The 15771-nt window shown below is 34.9% G+C and overlaps 1 protein-coding gene across 1 annotated transcript; it reads left to right on the top strand.

Moving 5' to 3' along the window:
• Positions 1-4503: 4503 nt before the first annotated feature.
• Positions 4504-6586, top strand: LOC113307687 (peptide-N4-(N-acetyl-beta-glucosaminyl)asparagine amidase A-like). Its single transcript, XM_026556137.1, has one exon. The coding sequence runs from the start codon at positions 4640-4642 to the stop codon at positions 6341-6343; it is 1704 nt and encodes a 567-aa protein (XP_026411922.1). The 5' UTR covers positions 4504-4639; the 3' UTR covers positions 6344-6586.
• Positions 6587-15771: the final 9185 nt, after the last annotated feature.

Genomic DNA, 15771 nt, shown 5'->3' with positions numbered 1-15771 from the left:
TACAAACTTCAATTATCAATTATTTTCATCAATAAAAACACTTATTTAGCCATGAATACATCTTGTGAGTGTGTTTTTGAGATGAGGAGCTAAACCCCTTAGCCAAGGCGACGGAGGAAGCCATTGGTCCTTATTTATGGTATAATTCTAACTTTATTATTTATTTGCAATATTTTTACATGATTATTTGCATGGAATTTTTATTGGAAAATTGATTTTTATTGAATAATTGTGATTCATTTTGATGGAGCATGCTTAGTTTAAGACTCTTGATGTTTCATGCTTGGTGTTTACATTTATTACTTCAAAAATCTACAAAAGGCATAATATTAGAATCACTCTAAAAGAAAAATTGCATGAATATTAATTATTAGAATTTATCAAATAATGGATCAATGGTGGAATCCAAGTCTTGGTGTTTTTCTCTAAAGGTTTGAACTATTTTATTTATTTGCGTGTTTAATTTAAATCTAGAAAAATTGTTTTCTTCACAAGTCTGAAAAGAACCTTTTTACCACTACAACTACAATCACTATTTCAAAACCATCAGCGGACATCCCAACCACCCGCCTTAAATGCTATTAACATAGGGTACGTGTCAAACATCATATGGAAAAGGAGAAGGTGCATCATCATTGTAATATATTACGGTTGGAGGCATCGAGGAATCACGAAGATGGGAATCGGATCGGCACATTGACCAAGACGATAAGCATTGGCAGTGACAGTAAAGAGAGGCCCACATAGAGAAATCTATAAATACCCTGCTCAATCAAAAAAGAAGGGGTCAACCAAATTTAGAGAGAGAACTATAGTTAGGAGAGAGAAATTTTAATAGCGAGTATGAGTTTTGTCTTCCTTCCTCTATCTTCCTTCCATACGCAAAGTCATTCGGCTATCAGTTGTAACCTTAAGTGAATCATAGTGAAAACCGAACCCCATGTGAATGTAGACCTTAGTACTGAACCATGTAAATCATTTTCTCATTTACATTCAACACTTATAATTTTCATATACCTGTATTATACATCGTTTGAATCATCATAGACGTACCTAGGATGTGAAACAAGGACGAGCCCGAAAGCTCGGAGTTTCCAATATAATCATTATATACCAACTCATATTTTTTTTACTTATTATGATAGTTTTATTGACACTGCCAACATTGATTGTGGACACGATGCTACTATGGTTACTTCTGTGTTCACACATACACCATCAAAATTGAGCAATTGTTGAAAAAAAAAATATTTTCTTGAATTTTTCCTCTCAGTTGCGTATTTCGTGCCTCCACTTTTAGTTTCAAATTGTTTCTAGTTAATAATCCCACTACCAGCTACTAGAATATAAAACGAAAAGAAAAATAGATTTGGATGGTCACACTACAAAACAAAAGGTTTCTTGCCACGAATGAAAAACGTCCGAAAAGGAAAAAAAACCCAAAAAAATAACGGTGGTGGCTTATATAACGTCCCCTGATCCACCGTCACTAATACTACGAGGGACGGCTTTTTCTTTTGTGGACAGTTATGATTCCACCGTCACTAGTGTCAAAATCTAACGGTCACATGGTGACCAAATAACAACACCTTTTAGCCAATGCTAAAGTTGGAATAAATTAAAAATAATCTTTCATGGTTTATTTGGCAGGGTACCATTCCCTTTACACTGTTAAATATCCATTCATACAGTCGCAGCATTTTAGCCAAAGATAGATTTGCACTCATGAAATCAAGTTGTTTACAAAAAAAAATGCAGTCATTTACAATAGCAAGTCTCGTACAAAAAAAAGTGTAGTACATGATCCAGTGTTGGCAGGTGATTTAAAGAAAACATTCGAACCCGCCTACTTGTCTCTCAACCGATCCAATGTTTATTCTTTCAGAAAATAAATTGTTCTTAATCTGAAAACAAAGAAAAGGTACCTCGAAGCAATAATATCTGTGTAACGGAATTTGATTAATTACGAGTGGTCTCACCTTGTACAGCTTAATTTCTTCGTTGGGAGCAAAATTAGCCAGGTCATTCAGCTTTTTAATAATATATTCAGGCAAACCCCACCGCCCTTCACAAAAAGCTTCAGAATATACCTGCAACAAGTTTTAGGTTTTCATAAATCTAAATCTAAGAACATGCTTTTAGCCCTGTACTAAGCTTGATTTTTTTTCTCTCCCTTCTATGGAAGTGTTTAACAAATTATTGACTTGATGTAAGACGTTACACCTGTTTACTCAATAAACACTTTTATTGATTTCCAAAGAGTGTAATAGATTTACAAAGTATTGTGTTATTGATTGTATATTTTAAAATCTCTTTCAAAGTTTATGTTACTCGTTGTGGATTGTCAAAAGGTCTTCTAAAGTTTGTGTTACTCGCTGTAAACTTGAAAATTTGAAGACTTTGCATACTTACCTATTTTCAAGACTTTGAGTGACTTTTGTGTATATATTTGTCTTGATAAAAGTCTTGCAAAATATGTAAGATTTTGGAAGACTTCCAAGATTTTCATAAGAATATTTTTTTATTCTCTTTTATTTTATTATTTCATAAATATACAATCTATAAAATCCTTATTATAGATCAATATAAATTATATGATATGATTAAACATTTTTTATATTAATTATTTTGTAAAACCGTGCAATAATAATTATTTTAATTTATTATTACATATACTGTGTTTTATTGAACAAAAGAAAGAATTTGTGTATATAAAATAATAATTATTTATTTTAATTTAATTGAAATTAATATAATAAATAAGCTATAATAAGTTTTGTATTTATGTCTATATGCATATTTCCATATAAAGTTTGTTTTCCGAACCTTTTAAGACCGTACAAATCTCTGCAAGACATTAGACAACTCTGCATAATTTCGCAAAACTTTGCTCAATTATTTATAATTCTCGGAAAGTCATTAATTTTCATGACTCTTTCAAATCTCTAAATGTATTTATTGCGTAAACCCCTATAATTCGAGCTGGCGAATTTTCTTTGAAGTAATATACATGTCCAAGACTGGTTTAGTTTATCCTCTTGACTTAAAGCTTTGAGTCTTGCATATACGTTTCAGATTGTATTCCCTTGGAATCAGAATATTTTGTAACCATATGAAGATATTTATCCTTTTGACTTAAAACTTTTAGTCTTGCATATACGTTTCAGATTGGAATCAGAATATTTTGTAAGCATATGAAGATATTTTTCATTTTGAGGGTGATGTTATTAGATCCAATATAACTAGCAATGTGATAATTCCACTGCAAGATTAATTTCATTTTTATTGATCAAGACTCGTCTCGTCTTGTGACACGTACAGCCAAAGATAAGTGGATATAATGTGCCTACTAGTCAAGCTTGCCCGAATAAGAAGGCAATGCTATGTGCTAGGCTCCAAATATGTGCTATTCAAGCTGGCCCAGACACAGTCTTGGTAAATATGTGTAAGGATCAGCATGGGTGTATGCTTCAACAGTCATTTTTAAAGACCATGTCTAATTTGTTATATTTTTAACACTAGACTTAATTTTGCCATATTATTAAGAAAATTATTTATTCCACGTATACCTTTATCTATAGTATATGAATATTATTTTAGTTTGAAGAAAATCTCCTCTCAAGTGTTACAATAGCTACACATTGCAAAATCTTGGCTGATTCTATCAACAAATTTAGTGAGGTAATTTCTTGGGTCACTGGAAATACCGTTGAAGACATTATGCAAATCCTAAAAAGACTTCCTCAAGCAAAAATTAAGGACATAATTAGGGACCATAATGCAACGGCGGACTCAATAGCTAAAGAAGCGAGGATTTCGAGATCGCAACACAGGACTAGCCACATTCACCAGAAGGTCAAAAAGGATAGTATCATCTCCAATATATTTACAAAAAATGAAATTGTAAAATTATTGTACAATATCTTTTAGTCTTAATATAATTTCATTTTCCATCAAAAAGAAAAGGAATATTATTTTAGTTAATTTTATGGTCTTGGCCGACTATCAAGTGATCCAATGGTGGGCATGCTCTCCCGCTATGGAGGTAGGGGGTTGAACCTTGTACTTGTCAGAAATAACTCTCATAAGGAGTTAAGGATGTAACCTGAAACCCCTATTCCAAACCATCCAAAAAAAAAAAAATCTTACCGTCTTGAAAATAAGCTAAATTGTGAAGCAAAGAAAAAATCATAGATACTATTGGCGATTATATGAAAGCAAAAAGAATATCTCAGTCTAGTAGTATTGGCGAATTTCACCCATATTCATTTGTGACTGAGGAACTTATGAAAATTACCAAAACTTGACCTTTTATTGATATTCGAAATCTTGATTTCCGATGGCCCTCCCACATTTACATCGTACCTCCTTGCCGGACAAGTCTTAAAATACTACTTAAATAGACAACAGCATCGAACCTCCTTTTTTATGGGACAGTTCAACCACATCCCCTGTTCCACAAGCACTAAATACGAGCAGTTCATCATGAGTGTAACAAACTTATTAATCTGGATTACTAATAACTAAGATACTTAAGTTTCTAATTCCACTAGAGATTCTCTTAGTATTTGGAATCAACAATGACTATATATGGGGAAGAAAATAAACAGAAACTCTTTCCAAATTATATCTTGCAGGCATGGATTCTTCTGCTGCTGCTGCTTTTTTCGTCCTCTGTTTACTCACCAGTTCTCTCTCTTCTTCCCATGCAAATCTCCACAGAACAAATCCCTTATTCAGTTCATCACAATTGGAAAATAATACTAGTCCCGCAATTACAACTACTTTCCAAGTAACAAAACCCATAAAACTACCCGCTAAGGCAATTCCGTGCGCTTCTCTACAGGTTCTTAAACATGACTTTGGTTTTACTTTTACGAAACCACCAGTCTCTGTCAATTACACACCACCATCAAATTGCCTATCAAAGGGTTTCTCTAAAATTGTACTTGAATGGAAATCAACTGTTAAAGGAATACAATTTGATAGAATCTTCGGTGTTTGGTTAAGTGGTGTTGAAATATTTAGAAGTTGTACTGCTGAACCAACAGCATCAGGTATTATTTGGACTGTTCAGAAAGATATTACAAGGTATACTTCACTTCTTATGAAGCCGCAAACTTTAGCTGTTTATCTTGGTAATCTTGTTAATTCTAATTATACTGGTGTTTACCATGTCAATTTAACATTTCATTTCTACCATCTTGATCAAGAATCACCACCAACTGTTGACAATCCAGCTGATTTGATCATACCCATTTCAAGAAACCTTCCTTTGAATGATGGGTTATGGTTTGTGGTTGGGAGTTCCACGGATATTCAGTCAAAAAAATTCACAATACCACAGAATTCTTATAGAGCGGTGCTTGAAGTGTATGTGTCATTTCATTCTAGTGATGAGTTTTGGTATCAGAATCCTCCAAATGAGTATATAAAGGAACATAATTTTACTGATACACCTGGGAATGGACCTTTTAGAGAAGTTTTTGTTAGACTAGATGGTGATGAAGTTGGTGCTGTTTGGCCTTTTACTGTGGTGTTCACTGGTGGGTTTAGTCCCCTCCTCTGGATACCCATTACTGCCGTTGGGTCATTCGATCTCCCTTCTTATGATATCGAAATTACGCCTTTTTTAGGGAAGATTTTGGATGGGAAACAGCATGAGTTTGGGTTTGGTGTTACAAATGCTTTGAATGACTGGTACATCGATGCGAATTTACATATTTGGTTGGATAATGCAAGTGTCGGCACAACATCGGGAGAGTTGATTAGAAATGAAAATTCACCTACTAAAATCTCTTTGGTTTCAGAGAAAAAGGATTCTTATATTACTAGTGCGAGAAGGTTGATTTCATCGTCAGGTTGGGTTAAATCCTCTCATGGGAATATCACAACTAATTCATTTCAGGAATTCAGCTTCACCAACATAATGACATTAAGGGGAAGTTCACAAGTAGTGAATCAGACAATCGATGCAAGTAGCCGTGTCGACACTATAGTAGTTCCACCTTCATCGTCTTCTTATATAAACACGATTGAAAGATATCAAAACTTTCCATTTTACCTTCATGATGGCTACGACAACTACACATTACTGTACATCTCCTTGGGTTTTAATGAGAAGCGTTCAGTGGGTTCAAGTTTGTCTCCTCGGGTTTCATCCATGGTTCTAAACAATTCACAACAAGGACAGCTTGCCGTGAATGCTAATGGGAACTGGGTAGGAAGTACTCAACAAGTATACCTCCTTGATGGTTCTGAAGGATGTTATTTTTGGAATGTGAGTAGTTCAAACTTCCTTATTCTTTACAATATATCAGGCGACTCCTGCCAGCAAAAATGACAGTCTAACGGAGGCTTTAGAAACGCAAAAAATAGTTCCTGTTTAACGGAGGCTTTAGTACCGTCCACTTGGATGAGTACGTCGCTTCTAAGAGATGGATCAATGTTTCTACATTACATGAGTTGTGTGCACTAAGCATGTAAGTCTTTGTCAGTTTTGTTTGTTATGTTGGAATTTTATAACAATTTAACTTGGAATTTCAAAAAAAAAAATCATCCTCAAAAAAAAGTTAAGATTGGAAAATTTAACTTGCTACATAATTATCCTTCTAGTTTGTTGGTTCTGTATGGACCATGTAAAAAACTACCCTAGGACTGTTCTCTTTCACATGGGTGGGATCAATCTCTCGGAAATAGCAGGGGCCAGGGCCCATTTAGCGGTATTGGTGGGTTGGGCGCGTCATAGTTATGGGATAGACTAGGGGGCGCTTTGTTTGGAATTTTGTGAAATTTTTGAAGGAAAATTCTGTAGTTTTTAGTTACTTGCTACATAACTGTCCCGCCTCTAAACATTTTTTCCTATAAAAGGTTTATAAGCGATTTTTTTATCAATAAAATGATATAGATTCATATAAATGAATAAAGAATTACGAAGATACAAAACCTTACAAAACCTTAGTCCATAATAGACCGAGGTGAAGGAAAAGTACAGGATGACCGCAAACCAATCATCTCGGGACCAATACTTCTCATTTGAAGATTAACATTTAAAATCTAGTGTTGTTTAGAGCCTTGGAGGGTTGAGACCAGTACAAAATATTTGCCTTAATATCTAATATCATCTTCTGAGCTTAAATAAGAATGATTTTTTTAGGGACCATGATTTTTTTGAGGGGACCATGGTTTTATTAGGCCACCTTCCCTACAATGATAAGGGTTGTCCTAAAACGTTGAAATGACTAACCTACCCTTAACCTAATTAAATTTAAAACCAACCTAATAGCCACCTATATATATATATATAACCACCACCACCGCCCACCACCGCCGATTACCACCACCGCCCACCACCGCCGGTTACCACCACCCACCACCGCCGATTACCACCACCACCACCTCCGATTATCACCACCACCAACAATCGATTACCACCACCACCTCCTCGCACCACCACCACCACCACCGCCTATTTAAGAAATGTAACAACATCAATGCAATCACAATTAAGTTCGGTTACATAATAATTTTATCGAGTATAAAAGACGTCAGTCGCAACCTGATTCTGCCATGGGACCACTCCGGAGGTATTTTCCAACAAACCCTTCGCTTTAATTTGATTTTGATTGCTTCAATCGAATATAAATCATCAAAATAGGGTTTTAATAGGAGTTACAGAGCCATGTTCGGTTAGGTCGATTTTCCAAAAAACCCTAGTTTACTAACCGAACTTCTTGAAAATGAAGAACACGAAGAACAGTTCGGTTCTATTGGATTTAAAACTAAGTCAGCGAACTCTCTGTTTGGTTGTTTCGCAAAAAAATTTAAAATTAGAAAGTAACCGAACTCCACCCTTAGAACCGAAAAAAAAATCCAGTCTAACCGAACTGTGTTGTTGTGGCCACTATGTTGAGTTCCAAAATAACCGAACTTAGCCAATAGAGTTCGGTTTGTTCGCAAAAAATTTAAAACTACAAAGTAACCGAACTCAGCCAATTAGACGCTGGAACTCACATTTTTTTTGTTTGTTAAGTTCGGTAACTTCATAATTTTATCGCAGAAAACCGAACTCAGAGTTCGGTTGGTTAGCTGTTAGGTTCAAGTTTGCGAAAGAATCGAACTTTGTAAACTTATACACTCTTATATTACGTAAATTTCGGTTAGATCAAAAGTGCATGCAGTTTGCGAACCAACCGAACTTTGTACACCAAAGTTTGGTTAGTTGAGAACCAATCGAACATAACGTTGTAACTCCTAGAAATTATTAGAGAGTTTGGTAACCTGCGTGTTTGGAACAAGTAACTGAACTACACTTTCAGATGAGTTCGGTTACTTGTTCATCTCACGGGGCAACCGAACTACAGCTTCAGATGAGCTCGGTTACTTGTTCTTCATATAAAGTAACTGAACTACAGCTTCAGATGAGTTCGGTTACTTGTTCTTCATATAAAGTAACCGAACTGTTCAAAATCCAGTTCAAATCCGGATCATTTTGAAGATTAACAAATATTTTAGGAGAGGATGGAGATGAAGAATCAGATGAGTTTTCATCATTTGAATACTCAAACTTAGTGAATTGGAAAAAAAATATTATTTTCCATGTTTTTCTCCTTCATCTTCTCTAACTCTACTCTCTCAATAATTCTGCTCAACTAATAATAAACTCATCTTTTAATTTAATCTCACTAATTGTTTTTAACTAAATCATTCACTAATCATAACCTAAAATTAATTAAGAGAGTAGATTAGATATTAAATAAATAACTAGATATGGGGTGACCTAGAATTAATTCTAATGCCTTTACCCAAAATAAAATCATGGTCCCCCAAAAAAACCATGGTCCCAAAAAATCGTTCTTAAATAATAGTCTAACGAAATTTATGAAGTGGGCCGACAACTTATGGGCCAAATTAAATGCCCAAATAAATAAAGGATTAATTTGGAAATTCAAAGCGTTCTATTTGGAAGATTTATAAAATCAGCGAATCCTGATCGAGGTCATAAAATTTCGTTTTTTGTGCTTGAATTATACGTTTCCCAAAGAATTGCTAATTAGGGTTCTAGATATGTTACATATGTAATCCAGGAACGTCGTATCTATCGTTTTTGACGTCATATATGATGCTTCCTAATAGTTCGAACTGTCATGAGAGGCAACTGATAAGTCAACTAATAGTTCGAACTAATAAGATAACAATCAGCATTACAATCTTAATTAACAGACAAAACAATGCTTTGATTGCAAATTTAGACATTATCTGTAACAAATTTATCACTTTGGGTAGATGGAAAAACAATGAGCTTAGACAACTGATGAATCAACTCGATGATTCCGTCAGTAATCTAAAATACAACTTGATTTTCAGGATTTGTATCATTATTTTTTCTTATAAAGAAAAAGCATTACATTTTTGAGGAATTGTTCAAGTAGTAGCCCATTTGGGCTTGGACCTTGAAGCAGGCATTTCATAGATTTTTTTGGCCCAGTTTCCTTCGAATTAAGAAAATTAGGGGTGAGCATTTGACCAGCAATCCGCGGATTTAATCGGGACCAACCATATTTTTGCGGATGAATGTCTGAACCGTTCGCTAATGGGTTTGATGCGGTTGCGATTTTTGGAATCCAATGGATTAAGAATTGGGTCCGGATCAGTGTAGTTAATATCGGCCGTATCGGCCGATATATCGGGGATATTTCGGATATCGGCCTTGGAGCGGTAGGATAAGCATTGTATCGGCGATACGATATCTTGGCGATAATATCGCCCAATATTAGCCGTATCGGCCGATATATCTGGGATATTTGGTGATCCTATTTTTCTTGATGAGCATGATGAAAATGATGAATGGTTGGATCCACAGAACTTGGAAGACTTGGCGGTAGAAGGTGATAATGTAAATTTGGATGATTTGCAAGATATTCTTGGTGAAGAAAGTCGGCCAGTTGGTAGTAGAGGTGCATGTAGTTCTCGAAGTAAGTCTACTTACCCAACCGACTCTGAGTATGATGGATATGATACTGATCAATTGATGCTAGACACAGATTATGGACTACTTGATGGAGCTAATGGAGTTACTGAAGATGATGATATCAATAGTGGCTCGTATGATTTTGAATAAGACTGTAATATCCTTGTTTTATTACCATTTTAGGTAGTAAACTTTAAAGTTGTTGAAGTTACTCTCCTGTTTTGGGTTTGAGATTTTAACTTGTTTAATTACCATTTTAGGCAGTAAACTTGTAAGTTGTTGAAGTTACTCTCCTGTTTCTAGTTAGAACTTGTTTATTTATCATTTTAGGTATTGAACTTTAAAGTTATTGAAGTTACTCTTGTGTGTTTTTGATAAAATTGACGGTAGCTATAAAATTATAGTCTCTAAATTTGGAACCGATATTATATCGATATTTGAACGATAATATCCCCGATATAAAGTCGTACCAGTGTATCAGTCCTGGCCGAGATAAACCGATATCCGATATTAACTACATTGGTCCGGATGCAACCTTGAATATCCGTTGGACATCCATAACCATTGGATTTAGGACATTTATTTAGTTTTTACAGAAAATATATAGATAGTTTAGGAATTTTTAAGGTGTTTGCTTAGAGTGTTGTCCATGGCACTTTTATATTTATATACATATACAGAATGTGTAGGTTCTATAAGAAGTTGTCTATGTTGGCTTTATTTCTTCATTATAAATTTTAACTAAAACAAGTCCATTGGATTTTCCGTACCCAACCCGTTCATGCATGCATCCATTGGATGTTGGATTAGATGTAGATGCAATTGGAATCCGTAATTAATTGGATCGGATAGGGATGGGGTAAAAATCGTCCCATACTCGCCCCTAGAGAAAACTAAGGATATGTCCTCTGGTTTCTTGAACTTTTATTCTCTTGTTTCATGATCTCTTTTATCACTTCGTAAAAGAATAAACTACCATCAAATACATATATTATCCATTGTCTCTTTTACAAATATGAGTCGCCGCATTTGTTAAATTGATTTTCTGCAAACTTAGTTTTCTCCAATGCCTCTTAATTCCTTTGGTTTCAAATGAAGCTATAGGCAAGAGTTTATGGCATACAATTTCCAAGGAAAATAAGGATCTGCTAGAAGTAGTGAGCATTAAGGTGGGAGATGGAAAATCTGTTCGTTTCTGGCATGATTGATGGTTTGAGAGGAGAGCATTAAAAAGAAATATCCTAGACTATATAAGCTTAGCACTTAAAAATCTGCGAAGGTGTTTGACATTCTCGGGGGAAACATGGTTATGCATTATTCTAGAGCCCTAAACCCAGCATAGAGAATTGATTTTCTGGAGCTGAGAAATGACTTAAGACACACCAATCTTACTGAGGGAGAGGAAGATACTTTTACAGGAATCTATACAGCTAAAGAAGCTTACGATAAGATTATCGAAAATTATGAGACTTCTGAGAATTTTGAGGGTGCAGAACATCTGGAGAATAAACCTGTTCCTCCTACAGTAATTTTCTTGACGTGGGCTTCTTTACAGGATTCACTTCCTACAAGGTGTATGCTAAGGAATAGGAGAGTGCAAATCCAGACAACGTTATGTGTTCTATGTAATGAAGAAGAGGAAGACATTCATCATCTGTTTATCCACTGCAAATGGACAAGGAAAGTATGGGATTACTTCATCGCTTCTTTACAGGTGAGCTGGACTATGCTGGAAACGTTTAAATCTTTGCTGAACAGCTGGAGGATTCTCAAAGTGAGTAACAGAAAAGTTGTAATCTGGCAGCTACTCCTTATACAATCTTTTGGGAGATTTGTAAGGAAAGAAATGCACGAGTCCATGGAGGTCGTAGTAAGAACTTGGAAGAGGTTAAGATGCTGATTATCCAGGATATTTGTTTATGGAGTCAATCGAAGGATATCTTCAGAGATATTTAAGCAACACAAGTTATGTTACAATGAGACTCTATTGTTTCTATGTAATAGGTTCTTGTTTTCTGTTGTTCTTTCTGTTTTTTAGAGATCATCCTGATCTCTTGTATTTTTTTGTACATATTTTTTCCTTTTTAATATATCCTTTCTTTTCAAAAAAAAAAAAAACCTGAAATTTTTTTGGTTCATCCACGACAACATCAATTTCATTTCTTGCACCTTATTCACCACCCAAATACTTCATGTTTCCGGTGTTTTTTTTCTTAATAAGAGCATGCAGAAAAAGGTCGTAATCCCCAAAGATGCCACATAATACATGAAAAATACTCCCTCCGTCCCACTATTAAGTGACCTAGTTCAAGTTTGCACAATTTTTAAGGCAAGCAAGGGGAAAAGTATTTTTAAGCACCTTTACAATTATACTCTTATAGATAGTAAATGGTAAAATTTTGAAATGATTTATCTCTCAAACTACACCACGGATGTTCGCAAACTTCGTACCATTGAAAAGCATTTTAAAATACCTACGTAACGAATATAAACATGACTATCAAATTATGTGTATTTCTTATATATATAACCAATTAAAACGATAATTTAAGGAATATCTCCTTGTTTAATGATATAGATCACTTAATGGTGGGACAAAATCTAAAAATAACTAGGTCACTTATTATGGGATGGAGGGACTACTTATTTAGTGTCATTACTGGTATAAGTGATACTTTTCACAAGAGACACATAAGTTTTCTTTTAGCGAAATTAAACATTAAGGTGCCAGGATTCTTTGAGATGTCCTTGAAACCCAGGGTGTTATACTAGTACAATTATGAACGATTTTGTGTAACCCAAAATCAGTAGGGGTTCTTCATTTTGGAAAATATTTAGTGGTTTCAGTTCAGTTCCAGCTTTTTATATTTGGTGTATTTATTTCTTGAGGTGATCTTCTCTTTAAATAAGTTTGTTTTCGTTTATTTATTTCTTTAACCAAATCAAACAAAAAATGATCACGGACGGATCAGGAAGGATAAATTTGCTTTTCAGGCCGGGACTAGAAGTCTTGGTCGAGCAGAAATTTTTTTTTTTGGCTTGTGGACTGGGAAGACTACCCGAGCTAAAGCTCCCTTTAGCCCAGCTGTAGGTCCGTCAGTGAAAATGACTACAGTAGAACCTCTGTATATTAATACTCTTGGGCAAGCAAAAAATTATTAATATACGGAGGTTATTAATATATAGAGGTTGATCAAAATAAGATTTCTCAAATTGGGACTATGATTTGTATTAATATGTAGAGATTATTATTATATAGAGTATTAATATATGGAGGTTCTACTATACTCACTACAAACCACCGGTGAATTAGTTCCAATATCGTACATTTTCATACCGTACTTGATTGAGAAGCAAGAGCTAAGGGAAAAAAGATTCTAATCATGTAACGTAATCTTTGGATATTCGCATGTTTTATAGTGTTAAAGCTTAAATCAAAGTAGATTAAAGTTAAAAATCAAGATTTGTATTCAAGGTAAAAAAACAACCTGGCTAAATTGGGGCCTATGGATTTCTTCATCCATCCAATAGAGAATGATAAGGGGTGTCTAAAAGATTATAAAAATAATAAATTAACCCTTAAAGAAACCTTAATTATTCTAACACAAATACATATACAAAATCATAACTTGATTAACAAATACAAAAATCATTAATCAAAACTCAAAACTCAATTTTTTTTTTCAATTTCCATCAAAATTAAAACTAAATCCTAATCAATCACAAACAACAATTGAAATCTAATTTCTTTATGGGTTTTGAAAAAAAAACCCAAAAAACAGACAATTCAAATGATTGAGTTAAATCCCTTTAAACCATTACATATAAGTGGTACTATCCAATGATTTATCTCTAAATCTTAAAAATTCATTCATTAAATTTTCTGACAATCCACCCAGAATCGGTTTATAGGTGCACCTTACTAATCTGATTGTGTCCGAAATCGGATTTTAATGTGAACCTACATAACCTGATTTTGGGTGGATGTGTTGCACATCCACTATAATCGGTTTACACTAATACACACATTAACTGATTCTGGTTTCAGGTTCGGATCATATTGGACCATATGGAATCCGATTATTGAGTTAAAAATATCTGTAACTTTTTCTTCCAACAATCGGATTACATTATCGTCCATATAAACTGTTTCTGAAAAAGCTGCAGCAAACTACAGTAGAACCTCCATATATTAATACTCTATATAGTAATAATCTCTACATATTGATACAAATCATAGTCCCAATTTGGGAAATTTTACTTTGATCAACCTCTATATATTAATAACCTCCATATATTAATAATTTTTTGCTTGCCCAAGAATATTAATATACGGAGGTTCTACTGTACCTCCAAAATCGGACTTTATAAATGTATTAGAAGTTCGATTCTGTTACAAATTTCATGAGTCCAAGGTACCCAAAAAAGCTAACCACTTTCATTCACTAAGCCTGGTTTAAGTTTGCAAAATACAATATAAGAAAGCGACAAAATATAAGCATCCAATAGATCAAGTTTTTAACATAAGGAAAATACTCATTCCAACGATGTAGACCATCGAATTGATCCGGCACGATCAATTCCTCCCATCGCCTCATGTTGGGATCGTATTTTTTTAGCCACTCCTTGGTGACCTCCGAGACCTCATGAAATCCATCTACCGGTGGTAATGGACAATCATCACGTACTCTAAGACCGATATAATGTATGTTGTTATTGTTGAATAAAACAATTCTCCGAACCTTAAGCGATTCATCCCAAATGGTGTATTTTGGTGCTTATGTATAGCATGATCCCTTACCAAATAAATGAACAACGCAACTCCACGTATCCGCCAAGAGATGACCACATAGAGGCATACGCATCCAATACTGTCGGGTAATTGGTCCTTATCCGTTACTATGATCCTCCTATGGCATTCATTAGCGCTTGGTACTTATCTGTTACTATGATCCTCGAAGTTTGATTGCCATGGTATATCTCCTTCAACGTCTCTAGCATCCAAGTAAAACTCACATCATTATCCTGATCCATAAACCCCCATGCTACCGTGAAAGTTTGCTTGTCGGAAGTATGGCAAGCAATGTTTAACAACGGCATGTTGTACTTGTTGGTCTTGTACGCACAATCTATTAACAAAATTTGATAGAAGCATTGGGCCAACTTGATTATCTCCGGATGCGCCAAGAAAATACGAGTCACTTTGCCTTCCAATACATGCTTCCTCATTGTGTATCCATGTTGATCGACTAACCACTGAGATTGTTCCATAACCGCTCTACCATCTCATTCTCTTTTCCTAAATGCCGCTCTTGCCGTGTAAATTTGCCTCAAAGTGGACAAGTTATTCTTATCATCCTCCTTAATCTTCCTAAGGATGTCACTTGGTTTACACGCTTTCATCGACCTCACCGTTTCCAATTGATGTGGTTTCGACCCACAAACGGCCGCGTGTCCAACAAGAGATTCCGGATCATGACAACTATTCATCACTTTAGAGAGCTTGTATACCTTAACATTGGGTCCCTTGGGTCTATTAACTATAATCTTAAACGTGCAACCATACTTCTTTGATTTAGTAATGTATTCCCTCGTCTTCACGTACAGTTTGTCCTTTGCCTAGTGACTTTCTTGCTTTCCACCTCTCTCACAAACAAGTCTCAAACGATCTTCACGTGAATGACGGCCTAAAACTAACGAGCATTTGATCCCTATTCCCTTGTCTATAAACCATTGCTTTGCATCGTTTCTTTCTTTCCATAACAAATCGGTGAAATAGTGGGCAGAGGTATCATGACCCA

Source organism: Papaver somniferum, chromosome 9 (assembly GCF_003573695.1).
Source record: "Papaver somniferum cultivar HN1 chromosome 9, ASM357369v1, whole genome shotgun sequence".
Taxonomy (NCBI): domain Eukaryota; kingdom Viridiplantae; phylum Streptophyta; class Magnoliopsida; order Ranunculales; family Papaveraceae; genus Papaver; species Papaver somniferum.
This window is presented reverse-complemented; position numbering and strand designations above follow the sequence as displayed.